The sequence below is a fragment of the Paroedura picta genome, chromosome 11 (genome assembly GCF_049243985.1).
Source record: "Paroedura picta isolate Pp20150507F chromosome 11, Ppicta_v3.0, whole genome shotgun sequence".
NCBI lineage: Eukaryota > Metazoa > Chordata > Lepidosauria > Squamata > Gekkonidae > Paroedura > Paroedura picta.
This window is the reverse complement of record NC_135379.1, coordinates 26,792,574-26,812,517: the sequence shown is the minus strand read 5'-3', so window position 1 is coordinate 26,812,517 and position 19,944 is coordinate 26,792,574. Positions and strand designations below refer to the sequence as shown.

The 19,944-nt window shown below is 42.7% G+C and overlaps 1 protein-coding gene across 9 annotated transcripts in view; it reads right to left on the bottom strand.

The window, feature by feature from the left end:
• The window catches only part of HDAC9 (histone deacetylase 9), a 470,793-nt gene that overhangs the window by 205,627 nt on the left and 245,222 nt on the right, over window positions 1-19,944 (bottom strand). For all 9 annotated transcript variants that reach the window (XM_077302512.1, XM_077302513.1, XM_077302521.1 and 6 more), the window contains 4 exons: window positions 19,450-19,562; window positions 10,532-10,654; window positions 8,668-8,881; window positions 7,930-8,147 (listed from right to left, as the gene is read on the bottom strand). In XM_077302512.1, the coding sequence (XP_077158627.1) occupies window positions 7,930-8,147; window positions 8,668-8,881; window positions 10,532-10,654; window positions 19,450-19,562 (668 nt within the window). The remainder of the gene's footprint in view (window positions 1-7,929; window positions 8,148-8,667; window positions 8,882-10,531; window positions 10,655-19,449; window positions 19,563-19,944) is intronic.

The following is a 19,944-nucleotide window of genomic DNA, read 5'->3' as shown; positions in this document are numbered from 1 at the left end:
CGTCGCTCTCCTCTGTACCCTTTCAATTTTATCTACGTCCTTCTTGAAGTGAGGCCTGCACACAGTACTCCAGGTGTGGTCTGACCAGTGCCGTATACAATGGGACTATGACATCTTGTGATTTTGATGTGATGCCCCTGTTGATACAGCCCAAAATGGCATTTGCCTTTTTTAGATCCTTCAGGGAGGTGTCCCCCCCCCCCCCCAATAATTCTGCAGTATTTTAGCAACTGGGCCAATAAATGATACACATTTTGAATTTAGGAAAAAACATTTCAAAATTATAATTATTAAAACAGAATTGCAAATTTTAGGTAGTTTTTATTGTTTGCTTATACTGTTGAACTATGTCTCTATTTTTGTCATCCAGTTTAGTTTCATTATTGTAGTTATACTGTCTTGATGTGCATATTGGATTGGATATAGACTTAGGTATCCATTCACACAAAACATTTCTATCAATGAAACAAACTGCTCCTCCTAATTCCATGGCAACTCTCCCAAATGCTGCTCATGGGGGCCGGGGGACCCTGAGAAACAGCATGGGGGCAAATCCGGGGTCTGCATCCAGATGGAAAAATAGTGGAAATTACTTCACTCCTTCCCTGATCCAGACAGAAATGAAATGGATTCACAGGTTCCAACCCAGTGTCATTACAGTTCCTTTCACAATGCAGCATTTTAAAATTATTATATGATACAGTATAGATGCTACTACAATGTGAAACACAATCCAGGACGCCCTACATATATATGAATGGCTCACGCAGGCTCTTCAAAAGATAACCTGTGTTGCTCTTCTCGCTGCACCTCTAATGTGTCAAGATAAGTACCAACAACCTAGTACACACAGAACATTTAGAAATGGCCTCTTTTAAGTTATTTGCAGAGACAATTTACAGGAGTCAAAACAGTAAGAGTTTTGTGGCCGAGTCAGTCGTTTGGTACCTAGGACAATTAGTTTAACTGAGGCTGCCAGACATCCTATCCCTTTTATTGGGTGGAATGGAGTTCTTAAAAAATGTGATCAAAGGAGTCTATAAGGAAACAAGCTGTCTTCTAGACAGAAATATATTAAATCTGGCAACACCAAATACTATCTTTAAAAGGAAAGCCCAGTTCAGGTTTCCACAAATTCATTTTTCAAAAGCAAGGGCAAAACTCTGCTGACTTCTGGATGAGATGTCAAAATTTGCATTTCAGCTAGAATGTTTTGAGAAGGTCAGTGTATTGCATCCCATAGGTATAAATGTCAGCCTCCAATGAGAAGGTATACTGTTTCCCACATCAAAAACATGGCCTCTGAGAAATGACTGGAGAAACCGTAGGGGATCCTCGCGGGCTACAAAGAAGGAAAACCTACTTCATAGCCCAACTGATTGTTTCTTTCTATAGCAGGAACAATTTGGGGGAGGGGGAGACTAACTTTACCTTTGATCTGTGTTAGCTTTAACTACTTATCACTCCAATCACTATGTAGGCTTATTGCTGAATACTGGGACTTTATCAAAGAGCAAGAATGTGATTGATGTATCCAGTGCTGTGAGACTAAAAAGTCCAAAGGCACTCTTTCAGAGGCCAGATTTTCCAAAGTCTCTTAATATTGCTTGACTATTGCATCACAGTTTTCAATACAGGATGAAGTTATACAACTGGACCGCGATTTCCAAGAGTGCAGCCGCAGATTCTTATCGGTGTAGTAGCTTATCTTTCTGAGTTGGCCATGGGAGCCATTACAATTTGCCCTTGACAGGTGCCGACTGTAGCTTGATTCACAAGCTACCAGTTTGGCTGCCACCAAAGAGGCAAATAATGTGAGCACCTCTCTACCGTTCATTTTCTCTTATGAAGTTAAAACTGCCTGATCCATGTGAACATCTTTTCACATTATGTCACACAGTAGAGTCGCCTGAAACTCAACCCCTCCAAGACCGAGGTTCTGTGGCTGGGAAGGAAAGGGGCAAGCCCGGAAGCATGGCTCCCCAATCTGGTCGGGGTGCAGATTAACATCTCACCCTGTGCCAGGAATTTGGGGGTGTTTCTGGAGGCCCTAACCATGGAGGCCCAAGTCACATGCTCGGTGGTTTACTACCTTTGCTAGGAAAGGCTACTAGCACTCTACCTGTCCCTTAAACACCTGGCCACAGTGATCCACATGCTGGTCACCTCCAGATTAGATTTCTGTCACTCTACATGGGCCTTCCCTTGTCCTTGACCCAGAAATTGCAGCTGGTGCAAATGCAGCTGCTAGGGTCATCACTGGAACATCAGGAAGAAGTTCCTGGCAGTTAGAGCGGTTTCTTGATGGAGCTTGGCCTGTTGGGGGAGCTTGGTCTGTTTAGCCTGGAGAGGAGAAGACTGAGAGGGGATATGATAACCATCTTCAAGTATTCAATATATAGAGGATGGAGCAGAGTTGTTCTCTCTTGCCCCAGAGGGACAGACCAGAACCAATGGGATGGAATTAATGCAAAAGATATTCTGTCTAAACATCAGGAAGAAGTTCCTGATAGTTAGAGCGGTTTCTCAGTTGAACAGGCTTCCTCGGGAGGTGGTGGGTTCTCCATCTTTGGAAATTTTTAAACAGAGGCTATCTGATGGAGAGGCTCAAGAGGGTAGCAGGTTACAGTGGATGAGCGATAGGGTTGTGAGTGTCCTGCATAGTACAGGGGTTGGACTAGATGACCCATGAGGTCCCTTCCAACTCTATTATTTTATGATTCCATCTTAAAGGGCCCATATCCAGCCCATACTGAGGCAGCTGGTTGCCAGTTGTTTCCCAAATCAAGTTCAAGCTTTTGGTATTGACCTTTAAGGCCCTTCATGGTCTAGGACCCACTTACCCGAGGGTCCACCTATTGCCTTATGCCCCTCTGCAGGCCTCTACATTCTGTGGGTACAAATTTGTTGGTGGTTCCTGGCCTGTGGGAGATTTGTCTGGCCTCAACTAGGGCCAGGGCCTTTTCGGCCTTGGCCTCAACCTGGTGGAACGAGCTCCTGGAAGAGCTGAGGGCCGTGAATGAGCCTGTGTGGTTCCGCAGGACCTGTAAGACGAGAGCTTTTCTGCCAGGCCTTTGGTTGAGGCCAGGGCATGGAAGATCTGGGATCCCCTCCACACTGCATTAGGAATGTCGATACCACTGAATGTCAATACCTGAGGTGCTAGGGGAAGGGAGTGGGTGAGGTGGGACTTGGGTTTCTATCGACTGTCTCGTCACTGGAGCTGGTTTTTGGACTTATATTGGGGTTTTTAACGTTTTATTGTAACCTACCACGATATGCTGAACAACAGCAGCAGGTAATAAGTCCAAGTAATAAATAAAAAATAAATAGAAAATTTAAATGTAACTGGAGAAACTCAGTTTCAAATTGATACTCAACTATGTTACAGTGAACACATATCTTGTGTGCACATGCATACACCTGTTTTTAAGCAAAAGCCAATGCCCATTCTCTTTACAAATGAAACCAAAACCACTGCCTGGATAAAGAGAGGGTTTTAAATCACACATTGAGTTCTACTTGCATAGAATGTAATGTTAGAATTACTTGATACATGTAAAAAAGTGGTGGTAGGGAACTGGACGCTGTACATAGAATGTAACTGTGTTCAGGGTAACTTGCGAACAAGACTTCATTGTGAGATCTTGGAACAATTACACATTGTCTCAGCCTGACTTATCTCTTCAGATATTTTGGGAAGCTAAAAAGGAAGAAAGGAGGATCATGCATGCTACTACAAACTCTTTGAGGAAAGAGTGGGATAAGATGTAATAGAAAAATAGTCAGAAGTATTGAAGTGTGCTATGAGTTCTTGGTGCCTTAAATCTGAGAAAGGATTTCAGGTTATTCCACGGGAACAACAATGGACTACTCATGGAGTACTGTGCTAATAGGACACTTGTGTCTGCTGCATGTATTCCCATAGAACCAATCTAGCGTTTTGAATTTACTAGTTCTACAGTATTGGTTCTCAATTAATTTCTCTCTGCTTGTTGATTGGTGAGCCATTATGATGCTTGGGTTAGAGTAGTAGATAAGGAAAGGCAGACTTGGTTTTGAGTTTCCACTTGCCATGATCTTCAGTGAGAGACTGTGAGCCAGTCACACTCATGAGAAATCTAACCAACCTCCTGAAACTGTTACCAGATATGTGAAAAGAAGAATTATGCATATCACACCGAGTAACTTGAAGAAAGGGATTTTTGGGGGGGGGGGGGGGAAGGGGGATAGACTGCAACAGAAGATGAAGAGTTGGTTTTTATATCTGAGGAGTCTCAAAGTGGCTTACAATCACCTTCCCTTCCTCTCCTCACAACAGACACCTTGTGAGGGAGGTGTGGCTGATAGAACTCTGAGAGAGACTGCTCTGTGAGAACAGCCTCTAATAGCACTGTGACAAGCCCAAGGTCATTCAGCTGGCTGCATGAGGAAGAGCTGTGAATCAAACCTGGCTCACCAGATTAGAAGCTGCTGCTCTTAACCATGCTGGCTCTCTCTCTCTCTCTCTCTCTCTCTCTCTCTCTCTCTCTCTCTCTCTCTCTCTCTCTCTCTCTCTCTCTCTCTCTTTTAATAGTTTTTAATGTCTTTTTAAACACTGTTGTAATGTAGAATCAATTCCATTCCATTCTTACTATTCTATTCAAGACAGGATTTTTAAGACTCAGCTACACAAAACAGGTTTGTGCCATCTCTGGCTCATAAAGCCAAGTACAACCTACGTACCACCTACAATGGTACACGGAAGCAGAATTCACCTCCTGTTTATGCTGCTTGCCTCGTAGTACAAAATCAAAGATGAGGGTAAGCACTTGAAAGGCTGCTATAATGAGAAGATGGATTATAAGACTGCTTAGTGGAATACCAGTTGTGCAAGTTTGATATAAAACAAACACAAAGACTTGAGAAAAAAAATACATGGGTTGAAAAGCTGGCTTAGCCATTAGGATGAAAACTTGGATGATAATCATTATTTGTTCTGGATATCCCAGGAGGGGAAAAAATTCCCAGAGGCTCTGTTTTTTAACCAGTAATAAAAAGTTTGCTTTTGTTCAGACAGTTGAGGGAAGGTGAAATATTTTGAAAACCTGGAGCTCCAAGACGTACCTATGACTTCTTGATTAAACATATGGAACAGATAGTCAATGGAAAACCAAGTGGAGTCAGACTCAAGTAATCAAAACACCCAAGATGAGAGGGGTTAACGTGCAAGGATCAGTTCTGAACTTTGAAGTTCTCAAGTCTTCATTTTTCCTAATTAAAATGAGATTTAATAACCAAACCCACTGTACAAACGATGTACTTCAAGGTTGTGTTTTTAATTTGGTTGGGAATTCTTAAGAGAGTCCAAGAAATCAGCACCCCACAAGAGACACTCCTAGTGATATGCTTTTTCTTAAAAAACAAAACAAAATAAAACATCCTGCTTTCTTTCATGTGATTGCTGATCACATCTACTGCCACACAGGGAAGGGAAAAGGACCACTGATTGCTGAGTGGGTTAACACTGATTACGGTGTTATGCCGTTACATGCAGGAGCCCTGGGACTGCCTCAATAACTTGTCTTATGGAAATGAACATGGTAGAAGCATAAAAAGCAGGTTTATTACTCAGCAGACCAGCCTGTCATTTTGCCTGCAAGCCATGAGATGACTCACGTATCACAACAGATGATGGTGCAGACTGACTCTACCTTGTTTGTGTTACATGCTATAATGGTTGTTGTCTCTGTCCATGTACAGTTACTTATGTTACTAACATAGATGAGCAGCAATGTGGGAAATGTGGAGAAGACACTGCTTGTTCAAGACCTCAATGTTCACCCCTCAAGCAGATATGGCAGGAAACACATTTGTATAGATATGGACAGCTGTGTGTTAGAAAACCCTGCCCATGTTCAGCTACATTTATTACGACGTGTGCAATCCTATATATCCATTGAATAAGTGGAAGACTGTTACTTTACTTAAGATTGCACTGTAAATTTTACAATAACGTGATCTCCTGTACTGACAGTCCAGTCTTCAGTTTCTAGCACTAAGTTTGGATGATGTAGAAAAAAGTAAGAGTCCTGTAATACCTTAAAGACTAACAAACTTTGTGGTAGGGTGTAAGCTTTGGTGAGTCACTGCTCACTTCATTCAAGGATCAAACAGTGGTTACTTCCTTTCAGCATTTCTTTAAACCCAAAACACATACTAGACTTCATGCAGAACAAATAAAAGATGAAATGCTTAGAGGGCACATAATCTTCAAAATGTTATGGAGATTGCAAATTGAACACACACAGTAAATTTACAGCTTTATATTGGCACGTGTGAGACACCCAATGGCAAATTGGTAATTGCTATTTAGAAATCTTGTTACTAAGACACCATAAAAAGTCCAATATTAACAAAGGAACCACAAAAGAATAATTGTGGATGAAAAACTAGTTTCTCTAATTCATTCACTAAGATCACAGATTGGGTGTGTTTACCAGAGACAAGAATTTTTCCTTTGTGGCCCCCCCAACTTTAGACAGTCCTTAAGAGAACAGGATTGCTATAAGTATTTCACGGGGCAAGAGACAGACCTGATGTGTGTGACCAAGACCTGGGTGACACAGAGCAAGATGGTTACCCTTAAAGATCTGGCCCCATCCGGGTTTGCGGTCCTTCACCAGTCTCAGCACCATAGCAGGGTGGTGGTGGCAATTCTGGTCCAAGATGTTTATTCCTACAGGGTTCTCCCGGAAATGTTGATCATTGGGGTGGAGTGTGTCAGAGTAGGGTGGGGTAAAGAGGAGAACTTAGCTATCTGGGTGGTTTACTGTCTGCCCAATGTCCCCCCAGCTAGCCTGTTGAGCCTCTGAAGATGGTGATGGTTTGGGCTTTGCAGTGCCCCAGACTTTTAATCCTGTTCAATGTCCATGTTTCTTCAATGTTCATGTTGATTCGTCAGCTTCCAGGTCTGGTTCAGACCTAGTGTTGACCATGGCAGTGTTAGGGTTCTCCCAGTTATTCCTGAACCCATCTATCAGGCTGGTCACACTCTCGATCCAGTCTTCGGTGCTGGGGTAGAGGTGGATCTGATGGCAGTTGATCCCAGCCTATGGTTGGACCACTATGCCCTGAAGGCCCGGCTCAGGGTACCACCCCTCCCTGTGCGGGCAGTGGGTGTATTTTAGCTCACCCATGGAGACTTATGAATCCCATTTGATTCTTGAATGCTGTGTGGGACCCAATGTGTCCTGGCAACTCGCTGGTGGTGCTAGTGGAGGACTGGCAGTCCTGTTTGACTGCTATTGATGACATCGCTCCTAGGCGCTCTCTCTGCCCTTGCCTCAAACTGGCTCCCTGGTATACTATGGAGCTAAGGGAGAGGAAGAGCGAAGTGAGATGGCTACAGTAACTGAGAGGAAAACTCATGATGAAGCTGCAACAACATCCTATTGCATGCTTACGTGGTTGGATAAGATGAAGTTAGGGTCCCGACCTTGTGGAATGAGCTCCTAGAAAAGCTGAGGGCCCTGTTGGAGCTATCACATTTTCGTAAGGCCTGTAAGACAGAGCTCTTCTGACAGGTCTTTCATTGAGACCAGGGTTAAGATCAACAGGTTCCCCCCTCAGGTTTAGGTTGTGTGTTAATGTGTATCCCACCCCTAGGGTGGCTTGCTGTGGGGTTAGGTGGGGAATTTATGCAGCCAATCTTATGTTTTCTTGTTGTGGAGGTTTTATAGTTAATGGGGTTTTATTGGTTTTATGTATTGTAACCCACCACAAGTCCTTAGAGATAGCAGGATAGAAATCTAATAATAAATTTAATTAATAAACTTTACTACACTGTAAGTGCTGATATTTAGGGAGCACCCCCCCTCCCATCCCATTCATTTTTCTCTCCTACAGAAATCCTCATATTGTGTTCTAGGCTCCAGTGTTCAAACTTACCTTGTTCATGTGGATCTGTTGCTGGTACTGTTTCTGCTTCTCCAGAAACTGCTGATGCTGTTGCTGAATTACAAGCTGAGCCAAAGTGCTCTGAGGCAGTGGAGCTGACTGGGTTCGATTCAGTGGCCTGTGCCGAGGCAACTTGTGTGCAACTCTGAGGCCTGGTGAGACTCTGTCTTTCGTCGCCAGGAGTGACTGTGGATGAAGAGGCACCCCACCTGCAAGCCAATGATATTCCATCATCAAATAAGATGGCTAACAAAAAGAAAGGCCTAGTTACGATGTCATATTTCATGCAGGGATTGGAAGAGGAGCCTGAGACCTTCACTTAGGGTGTCACTAAGTAGTCACTGGATATGGCCCTTGACAAATTAAGATAGTTTTTACATAATAAAGCACGGAAGTAGAAACCCATACTGTGTAATCCAGCAGCAAAAATTGTGTCTACACAAGGCTGCCAAACCTCCAAGTGGGACCTAGATATCTCCTTGAATTAAAACTGATCTCCAGAAAACAGAGATTAGCTCTCCTGGATGAGATGGTTACTTAGGAAGGTAGACTCTATAGCATTATACCCTGAGGTTTCTACCCTCCCCAAACTCCTCCCCCCCAATATCGCATATTTCCCAACCCAACATAGGCTTCCCTACACCTACCTGCTTCCCCTTCTAAAAACTGAATGCTTACAAGAAATGCAATCAAGTGCAGTTTCGGAAGGATCATCCCATTGATAAATACCTGTAGCAATGAGTTTCTGCTGCCTCATTTGCTCTTTTAGTAACAAATGCTGGAGAAGAGCCTGATGGCTGCTATTTGGCTTTCCCTCGAGAACAATGGGCTGAGGGGCTGAAGGTGAAGAGATGCTTCCCCTGTACTGTCCAGGTAGAACCACTCCTGATCTGATTGTCTGAGTTTCACACTTCTGCTTTTCTTTGAATGATGATGACGAAGCCTGTATTTTACAACAACAATAACAAAAAGACCATCTTGTGGTTTCCCCCCGGAAAATAGCAATCGTTGCACAATGGGTGTGGGGGAAATGCCTGACGTGGTGACATTCTGGCAGTAGTTCTTTGTCAATAATGTCATATAGCTCAACCCTAAAATGAGCAGGAGCCATGCTTCTTAGAAGATTAACACAATGACCAGTTGCAAACCAGGAGCTGCCTAAGTGTTCATTAAGCACACTAGCTTATTAAGTACTCAAATATTGGTGATGATGGAGTCAAATTTCAGAACTGGAAAGGTTCAGAAGCCAATTCTCCAGCATTCCTAAGGCCATTATGAGCTAAGCCAGACCTCTTTCTGAAGTCTGAGGCTGGATCATCATAGGATCAGTCCCAATTTTGCCAGTTTCCCTTTCCTACTTGAACCTATCCAGTGGTGGCACAGGGGAAGCCTGACAGAAGCAGAGAGCCAGCTTGGTGTAGTGGTTAGAAGTGCAGACTTCTAATCTGGCGAGCTGAGTTTGATTCCCCACTCCTCCTCCACATGCAGCCAGCTGGGTGACTTTGGGCTCGCCACAGCACTGAGAAAACTGCTCTGACTGAGCAGTGATATCAGGGCTCTCTCAGCTTCACCTACCTCACAGGGGGTCTGTTGCAGGGAGAGGAAAGGGAAGGTGATTGTAAGCCGCTTTGTGACTCCTCTGGGTAGAGAAAAGCGGCATATAAAAACCAACTTTTCTTCCTCTTCAAACTTGGGAGACAGCTTTCCCATCACTAGACACCCTCCCATACTTTCCCAGCATTTGGGGAAAGCAGAAGAGTGGCTACACTGTGCTTAATTATGTGATTAGAGACTACGAATGATTGCGTCCCCCTTGCAACTTGTGGTAACCTTTTAAACAGCTGCCACACGGTGTCCGATCATCTGAATCCACTCAGAGTCCACACATAAGGGACAATCTAGGATGCTGTTATTGCATTGGCTCAGGAATGAAGGGCCCTTTTCTCCAGCCTGTATTCCTCAGCAGTGTAAAAGACGGACAACGGCTTATTTTCACCATAACAACACTAGACGGGCATTAGACAGGCCAGTCTAGACTGACAGAAGTGAAATGCAACAGTGTTAAATCTTCCTTTTCCAAGTTTCTCTCCCCACCCCCCAGATATCTCTTCCCTGGCTGCTTGCTGCCCTTTATTTAAAGCTGGCTGTAAATTAGCTGTACCGTTCAGCTGAAGCCCAACAAGAGCTGATACTTGATTAAAGTGCTGAAAAGGGAGAGTAGGAGAAATTCAGAGCACATGAACACAAAAAGGAGTCATCCGGTTGAAAAGTAATAGACAGTTGTCAGCCAATGAACCATACTATGATACAGCAGAAGCCGAACCCCCTGGAATGCCACGGCTCGTTACAGCACAGTTGCAGAAAGCAGATGGTAAGTTACAAGCACCAGGGAGAAAGGGCTTAAAACAAACACAACCCCCTCCCAGTCTTCAAACGTCTTTTGGGCACTGCATTTCACAGTGCAGGTCACCTTAGTTAAACTTTTTCTTGAAGCCATATCCTGAGTGGATGATTATGACATGTAAAAAGATCAATTAAAAAAATAATAATTAAAGCCATACCAACGATGATAGCAGTTAAATCAATTACTTACACTGAGTTGGGGCTGAACCGCTGGAAGTCCCAAAGTGATGTTGGGCAAAGAGGGGGATGTGTAGAGACTCAAAAGGTTCATTGATTCTTCATTCATAAGAATGCGTTGTTGGGGGACAAAATGCTGTGAAAAAACAGAAGAAAAAAAGGTCACATCCTGCCGGGGAGGGTGGATTTCCAGCAACATGCTGTGGAAATAAAAGCAATTTGTTTATCTTTCACATGGACCTATGTGTGCTGCTGAAACTCTTAACGGTCGAAAAAAGGCTTAATAATTTTCAGACCACAATTTTTCTGAATACAGATCTTAAACCCAGGACATCTGTGCATAGAAGGATTCTTCAGGACTGGCTTAACTCCCTAAAATCTGAAGTCCTGAAGGTGTATCTTAGCTTATTTTGGAAGATCATCAATGAACGTTTGAGTCAAAATGTGCCATGAGAAGAATAACATGGCCTCCTTGTGACTTCCAGTTTTGTGCAAAACTCATGGCCTTATACAGATCAAAAGAAGACTACATTCTGAATGTAATGTAGGCCTGCACAATTTGTGACCTGCTAGGTGGAATATAGGCTACCAGTCATGCCCACCAGTGCCGAAGAAAATTTTGTTTGCTTGGAGCTGCATAACCCGAGGAATTCTATAAATGGGGAGGGGGGAGTGGGCTGCACTCAACAATATGTCAAAAACAAAAAGAGAAAAATGTCGGGTGATAAGTAATAGAATGCAATCCATTTGCTGTGGATAGTTCCAGCACCAGGTGAATGTTCTGATTCTCCTCGATGAAGTCTACATGGCAAAATGCAGAGATTTTGTAAAATAAATCTATAACTTATCCCCCCCCCCCAAGAGTAAACATGGCCAGTGGGCCACAGCACGTGACTGTTATGCTGTGTTTGGCTTTGGTGAGCAAGCAGCTGTACAATAGGAACCAAGCTGGAGCTTGCCTCTTCCTCAGTTTCAAACCGTGGTTTTGCCTGTTTAAAGAAAGCGCTCTTGCCTCTCTCTGGATTCTCTCATTTTAACATGTTTCTGATCTTCCCAGTTGACGCAAGCCTTCACGTGCAGGCTAAGGTCTCTACAGTCTCATGGGCACCCAAACATTTTACTGTCCGTGTATTTTCAGTGTCTCCCAGGAAACAGAAAATTGAAATTTTACTATATTTCGCCACATTTGCAATAAAGTGCGTGAGTGTGAATGTGGCATTACAATGTCTATGACAATGATCTATGTATAATTCGTGTTTTATGGTTTCCGAAATACTTTTGCCCTATACTTTCCCAAAATTCATGTTCTTCAACATGTGGTCAAGTACCGTTTCTTGAATTACCCACTTCTGTGTAATGCTCGACTCCCTCCCAGACCCTTTACACAATAAGAGCTACAAAAGGTCTTCTTAGACTTTGGCACTCTGGCATGATATGGTCCTCCAGGGAGCAACATCCTTGAAAAAGAATACCTTGTGTAACAGTATGACACAGTGACTGCTTTCTTCCCAAACAAAAAGCATATGGGACTGCAATAATAGACCACCTCCATGAGGGATCCAGTGCACTCAGGCTTTGACTAAAATAAATATAATAACTTGTCAAGCATGTTGTGGGGAGCTGTAGATTTTCCTCTGGACAAACCTGGGATATCAATTAACTTTGGGAAATACCTTGGGCTAATACAATGCAACCTCAGACTGTCATTACTGACTGGGGCAGCACAAAAACACAGGATGTTATTCCAAAACATAACCTTCCCAGGCAGTTTGTTTGGAGACTAAACCTATTGCTGACATAATAACAGAACTAGTCTATAAGATATGTCATCCCTCCCATGCCTCAGCTGTCGAACATCAGAACTGTAGGACGCTAAGGGGAAGCACTCTGAAGAAATAGTGGCACTGCTCCTATATTTTACCGATTTCCTAATGCAGCAGAACTGAAAACACCAAACCACATAGAGTACTTTTAACCATACTCATGTGCCACAAAGATACCATCAGATAGGGCTTACATATCAAATGGGTGCAGAATACACCCAAGCTCCACAGTCCCATCTTTACTGTCTGCACGGTAAGAAAATAGCTGCTCTTTCCTTGCTTACCGAATGGCTGTTAAATTGTATGGTTAATGTGGGAAAAAATTAAAGGACACTTCTGCAGTGCTAAACAGAGCTGAATCCTTCTAGGTCCATTGAGACACAGAAGGCTGTAACTCTGCTTAGGACTGGACTGCAACAGACATAACTTTTCTTTCTTTATGCTTCAGAATACCTTTAGCGTTGTTATCATACTCAGAAAAAGGAAACGCCGCAAGTCAGAGCAATTGATTATTAAAAGCACTCACATGGAGACCTTAAAAGCTAAGCATCTGTTAATTGCATGCTCCAATTATTTTAAATAAATAAAAAAAACCTTTTTTATCCCCTTCTTCCTATGGAGCTCAGGGCGGGTAACAATACAATAATATAACAATAAAAACAGTCATTTCTATCCCCAAACAAATTGACAATCAGGTGTGTGTGTGTGTGTGTGTGTGTGTGTGTGTGGGGCGGGGGGTTGTCAGCACCAGAGCTAGCTCTTTTTGTTGGTCTTGCTAATAGTTGACTGCATTTGCTTAATTTAAACCCAGCTTTCCCCAGTGTATTTCATTATGGTTGTTATTGCCAATTATGCTCCAGAGTAGTCATTCTGGTATGGAGTGACAACAGGGCTCTCTTTATCTGTAGCAAGTCCTGTAGCTCTTTGGCCACTCACTCACTCACTCACTCATTCAAGGTTCCTATGGAACACATGGAGTCAGGGTTCTTCCCCCCACTGGGCAGTGTTGTGATCTGCAGAAGCAGTGGTACAAAAGAAGCGCAGTGGCAAGAAAGGGAGGGTAGGGCAGGGAAAAGCTTTAGAGCAATACTGTATAATGAAAAGGGTGGTCTCAAAACGCGTCAAGGCTGCCAACAAAATTCTTTAGTCAATCTTGGCAGGGGATTAATTAATAGGTAGATGGTTCTCTTCCATGTAATGTTCTCCACCAAATTGCAGTCCATGGCCCATAAAAAGAGAAACTGCTCCTCATCCTACTGAAGTCAGAGCAAGCTGTCTGTAAGCATTAAAACTTGGATGTGGTCCATGCATAACAGTTCATTCAAAGTACACATGATGTACTGCAGTGAACAAATAGGATGCTTTGGGGATCATTTTAGTCTCGATACTAAATAAGACATTAAATATGAACAAACAGCCTAGGTCCAAACTAGATGAGATACTGTCTGTTCCATTTAAAAGGATCTCCAGGACATTTTTGTTGTTAAATAGCAGCTGCAAGATCATAGAATCATAGAGTTGGAAGGTACTTCCAGGGCCATCTACTTCAACCTCTTGCAGAATGCAGGAACTCACAACTACCTGCCCACCCACAGTGACCCCAGTTTCATGCTTCTGTGATCCCCCCACCAAAAGTCTCCAGAATCCAGCCTCATCCGGAGAAAATTCACCTACCATCCCACAGTGATGATCAGAAATTCCCTGGGTATACAAGGAAGGGCCACAGTAGACAAACACTGACACATCCCTTCCTGCCTACCCAAGATTAAGGTTGTGGGAAGCTCTTCACTTGACTATGTCTTGTTCCCAACATTAAAAAGCTTATCTTGTGGGTTATGCTGGTGGAAAAAATACTAACATTTATGTTTTCTTTATCAAGGCACAAAGCAACCTAGTAGGACTACGTGATGCCAGGAAATAGCTGGATTGAATGGATTGAACCTTTTACCTCATGCACATCTGAATGCACACCTTTCATGGCTGCTATATTTGATGCAGTATTACTGCTGGAGAAGCAATTTAAATGTACTAAATGCTTTCTTACATCTTCATTTAGAATGGAGGTCCATAATTTTTGAACCATTTTGTGTTACCTTGTGCCGATTTCCTCCTTTAAAACATGTGGATTTTTCAATACTATTTATACTTCAATTGCACGTCAATGGTATAAAGTGTGCATGTACAAAAGACATTTGAAAAAAGAATTGTCAGGCTGAAGGAAATGGTAATGGTGAGACAGAAAACCAAACAAGAAATGGCCTATCAACTCATCCCTGGCATTAGCTAAGAGTTATCATCTATTAATATGCCTCCAGGGGGAAAATAAATCATGGTTACCTTTATAATCTTTATGGCAGGGCGCTCAAACTGCTATTGCCATGTCAATAGCAAAGCAGAATGATAGTCAATGAGAGAAAATTGTGTTACAAAAATGGCAGAGTGTGATCATTTACATGACTGACTCATGTTTTTACTGGCAAACGATTCTTCTGTCATAGCAGCCTGTCTGTCCCCCAGTCTTTTGTGCTGTCATAAACACCGCAGCAGTATCCACCCACTCAGATGGGAAAGTCACACTCGGAACAGACTGTCACAACAACTATTATGACACAACAAAAGAATGAGGAAGGCCGGATTATGTTGGAAACAGTGACATGGTGAATGATTGTTTTTTTTTTTAATGCTACAACCTATTATTACAAACGTTTGTACCTTGTGCGACTGACAAAGAATCAATGTGAGAAGTGGCATCCGGTGAAGAACTAGGAAACTCTTTGCAATTCGGTTGCCTTTAAACCATCAAAAGAGAGCCTACTCAAATCAAATGGACTGTCCTTGGAAAAATGTTTCAACCCATAGGACCACAACATTAACTATCAAGTAACTGGACACATAATGAAATTTCAGAGTGGAGCCACAAATGGAAAGCAGTGGTTTCAGCTTCTAAGATCTCTGCCAATGAGCTGCAAGTGTGGTTCCAGTATTTGGAGATTTAAAAATACTCTCTTGGACACATTTCAGGCTCAGGAGAAGAGGGCTAATGCCTATGGATTAAAATGGCGAGAGAGAAGAAAAAGTGTGACTACAGGATCCCATGAATATGCAGAAGCTTGCTAACCTCAGAGCTAAAGAAGCCCCAAGCCCAGCACAACATACTGCATTGACTTTGGCTGAAGTGGACAAGATACTAGGAGATCAAGGGAGGGTTGCCAGGGCCTTCCACTATGGCAGAAGGCCTCCCACCAGCACCTTTCCTTGTCCTCTATCATTTGCAATAGCAGTGGGAGAAAGATAAACTAAACCAATGGTGGCTGTGTGCAGTGGATCCAAATATGATAATATTTTACTTGTCAAGGGATGTAAAGTAGAGCTTCTCCAGAAGCCCTTGTTTTCAAGAAGATTCCTACAGAAGATACGTAAGTACTGCGGTGTGATTTTGCTGTCCAAATCAATCTCTCTGAGCTGCAAACACAATGGAATGCAACAGCCTCTGTTCTGAAGTTCTACATGGCCTGAATTTCCTGGAATCCCATCTAGAGGACTATGAATCCAAAAACTCCACATGGTAGCTATCAATGTAGCCTTTTAGGGCACGGGGGTTGTTCTGGGCCAAAGAGAAGCTACTTATCAGTGTGAAGAGGTCACACGCCTGCCCCCTGGATCAGAGTTCACACACACAATTAATTCATTATTAAGAAAAGTCACTGTTGGAGATCAAGCTGAGCTTTCCAGTTTTCAGAGGTTACTGTTCTGCCACTGACCTGGAGACATTATCCCATTAGCCCTGTATCAGACAAATTACTTTCCCTTATGTTGTTTCCCCCCCCCCCTCTCCTGGACCCTATTTGTGCACATAGCAATCCACATATTAGAGCCACTGAATAGAAATTACATAAAGGTGACTGTGCAGAGGATGGCAGTTACAGGGGTCAACAACTATCTGTGCTTAGAGCATTATTGCGTAGAGGCATTCTGCAATTTTAGAAACATACTGTGACAGACTGGTCTTTAAAAAGTTTAGAAGTGCTGTGCACACAGATAAAAGACTGTGAAGGGTGAATTCTTCACAGGGCTAGAGAGCCTTGAGTGACAGACTGTTCTAAGAGACTGCTTAATATCAGCTGAGTAGAGAAAGACTTCTAAACTGGATGATGAGGAGACAAGTTAATTTGGAATTCAGCCCTGAAAAAGCAGTTTAACATAGAAAGGAGAACTGGGGAAAGTTGGCAAGGATGAGTGGCTAGTAAGATGAAGCTTCTATTTGAGCAAAGGAAAGGGGATAGATCTTGTAGAGAGAAGAAAATTCCCTACACAGTCAAGCAGGGAGTTAGCTCTGAAGAGTAAAGAGGTCCCTGATCCGGTGTGGTTAGAAACCTTAAGGATCAGTTTTTAACTCAAGAACAGTATTGCTGTTTCAAGAGAAGGGGATGGATACTGGAAAGAATGTACAGCCTTCTGAAAACAAAGAGTGTCAGGGAATACTCAAAGAAAGTTTGCTGGAAATATAAAGTTTGCTGGAGCATACCCTCTGATGAGCTGATCCTGCATTGAGCAAGGGGTTGGACTAGATGGCCTGTATTGACCCTTCCAACTCTAGAATTCTGTGATTCTGTGAGCAAATGCACAGTATTGAAATGACACCCCCCTTTCTTCTCCTAACCTTTGGGGAACCCTGTGCTCTATGTGGGCAGTTGCAGATGCATGTGGTAAGGACAGCTTGAACCCTTTCCACCACTATCATGTGCCTGTATCTGCTAACAGGAAGTGATCCCTTTAAAGGGGGTAAAGTGCTCCTGACAACAAGGGGAACTCCTGTGGCCTGTCCCTCCGACCCCCTGCCTGAGATGGATGCTGGTCTCTACTCACTTGGCATGACCCTGATTGGTTCTGATGACCCTGTCCATCATAGTGCCAGCACCTCTGCACAATGCCTCCACTGAAGGCAGAGACAGTTATGATAGATGCTGCCCCAGTTATGATCAGAAAACACTGCCACCCTATCAACTTTGTCTGTTGGCTGCTGAATAACTTATCCCCATAGGGAATAGACTAGTGTCGTTGTGGTTACACAGTGGCCAGCTCCTACTACGAAGACACTGCACAGGCTTGCTCTGCCTGTGAAGAATTCATTTATTTCTAAAATACCCCAAGCTGCAAATTGGGGAAGAAATATTGGATGTGGATTTTTATTGCAGAAAATAGGATTAGCAAGCCGTGAGTGAAGGATGTTGTCTACTATGATGAACAAATAGGGTTGCCAGATCCTCCTGGATTTTCCCCATCTCTTCCTTCCCATCAGCAACTATCTGTAAACCCCTCAAAATACAATATTTGAGGTTGGACAAAAAAGCCACAAGGGTGGTTGTTCTGAGGAAGAGAAAGTGGATGAAACTTCTTCTCCATCCAATACTAAAGAAACAGATGAGAAAAATTCAATGACATTTTTCCCTCCTCAGTACTCCTTATCCATGTTTTGTGTTTTTTTCATTTACATGGGTTCCTCCAACTGTTGACATGGTCCTGAGGGCTCTTTGGGAAAGGCAGGAGAGACCTATCTACCACTTCTTCCTGTCAATGCGGCACAAGATTATAAAGTTGAAAGATCGGTTGTCATGTTCTTGAATGATCAAGAACCCAGGATTAAGGACATTTGTCTGTGCAGACAAAGACAGGAAAAAGTTGGCATCCATTTTTGTGGGAAGCAGTAATAGGGCACTTAAATATATTGTTGTGGTAACAGCAAAGCCTAGATACTAGAACGTAAGAAGAGCCCTGTTGGATCAGGCCATTGGTCCATCTGGCCCATCATCCCATCTCACACAGTGCCTAGAAGCACTATAGGAGATCACGGAAACAGTATAGCAAAGCAGTATAGCAAAGCAAAAGAAACAACAAAGCATGTAGCCAACTATATTTTATGAGTGAAATGAAAAAAGTGTGAAAAGTATTGCATTTCCTTTGAACAATTATGAGAGTGGGAAAAGTGGGATATAAACAAACGAACAAACAAACAAATAACAACAACAAAAACAAACATGTCCAGTTTCTCATAGGATGTTACGTGGTCTAAAAAGCATGATGAAGACTGAATGTTCATAGTTCAAAGCACCCATGCAAAATCTGGTCATATAGCAATGGCAGGACTATTGCCTTTTGTACCCAGCATTCGGCTCAATCCACATTAGATATAAGTGGAGAAGACATAAAGGTATAAATAAAGTAAATAAGAAAGATTTTCCCTCATCCTCAATTCTTGAAATGCAGATAATTTTGCCTTTTACCTATTCCTTCCCCACTTTGCAATCTTTAGGAAACGTGTCGCTTTCCAATTCATCACAGTATCAAAAGCAATAGCTTTGGCCAATATTACATATATGAATAGTTCTAAAATGTTGCATCACTTGAAACTTGGGAAGTTGGTCATTTTGATCACATTCTCAGCAAGCCTTGAATAAATCTTACAAGAGATATGCAGACAATTGCTATTTTATACAATATACACATTTCCATATTTTAGGAATGTTCAAAAATGCCTTCTAACTGCAGTCTTTTCTCCCTGCCTATCGCTACTATAGGGACAGAATGCAGAAGAAATATTTGTACTGATGCAAATCTGGACATGGGCAGAAGACAAGGTATATTATGAAGACCCCAGTGTTATTTCACTGCATCCCCAAAACAATATAATCTTTGAGACACTGAGAGCATAAAGTAAAAGGGAACCGAGGTCTTCCCAATTCTATCTTCATTGGTCTGCATAGCTTGAACACAGAAGGCACTATCATAATCCCCATATTCTTTCAAGAGCCAAACCAAGGAGCAATACAACCAATTTAATTTGCTCTCACTGAACTCACACATGCAAGATTTCTTCTTGATTTCGTTGTATATTTTCATGTTATGCAAGCCACACTGAGAGCTGCTGTCATGAATGAAAAGACAGATACATATTTTTTTAACTAAACAGGCTGCTTGAGTCATCCCAAATTTTCTCAACCCTGTTTGACTTCTTTGGCCTTCAAGGCAGCTTGAATCAAGCAAACCAGTTTCCAGTCCCATGAATGTTGCCCCCCCCCCCCCGCTCCACTACAAAGAGCTGTGATTTTACCTCAGCTTGGGAATTAGACGGTAACACCGGGGTTTCATTTTCTGCATTTCCAGTGGGACCATTACTTGGTGAACCAGGACCTGATCCCGGGGAACCGCTACTGACTGATGATTCTGTGGAAAAGATAAAAATAAGCACAGATGGGTAATTAGGAAATATTAGCTACATTCAGCATACGTGACATGAGTTTACAATGTACCCTTTATTCACTGATTTTCTTTTCTCCTCATGATGTTTCTGATATTCAAAGGGTATAATTTATTACTTGACCATTTTCCCTCCCTCAGACATGGCAGGTTACTCAGTGGCAGGCAAGATATTGTAAAAGAAAGGCCTAATGAGCAAAGGAAAAGGAAGTACCTTTAGCTGCATTTTCTGCTGCCTCTGTGAGAGATCAGCATGACAAAGATACTGGACTCTCAAAGGTCATGAAAACATGTCATCAATTCATGAGGCCTACTGCCATTCCTAGGCTGTTTGGATAAACCCCTGGAG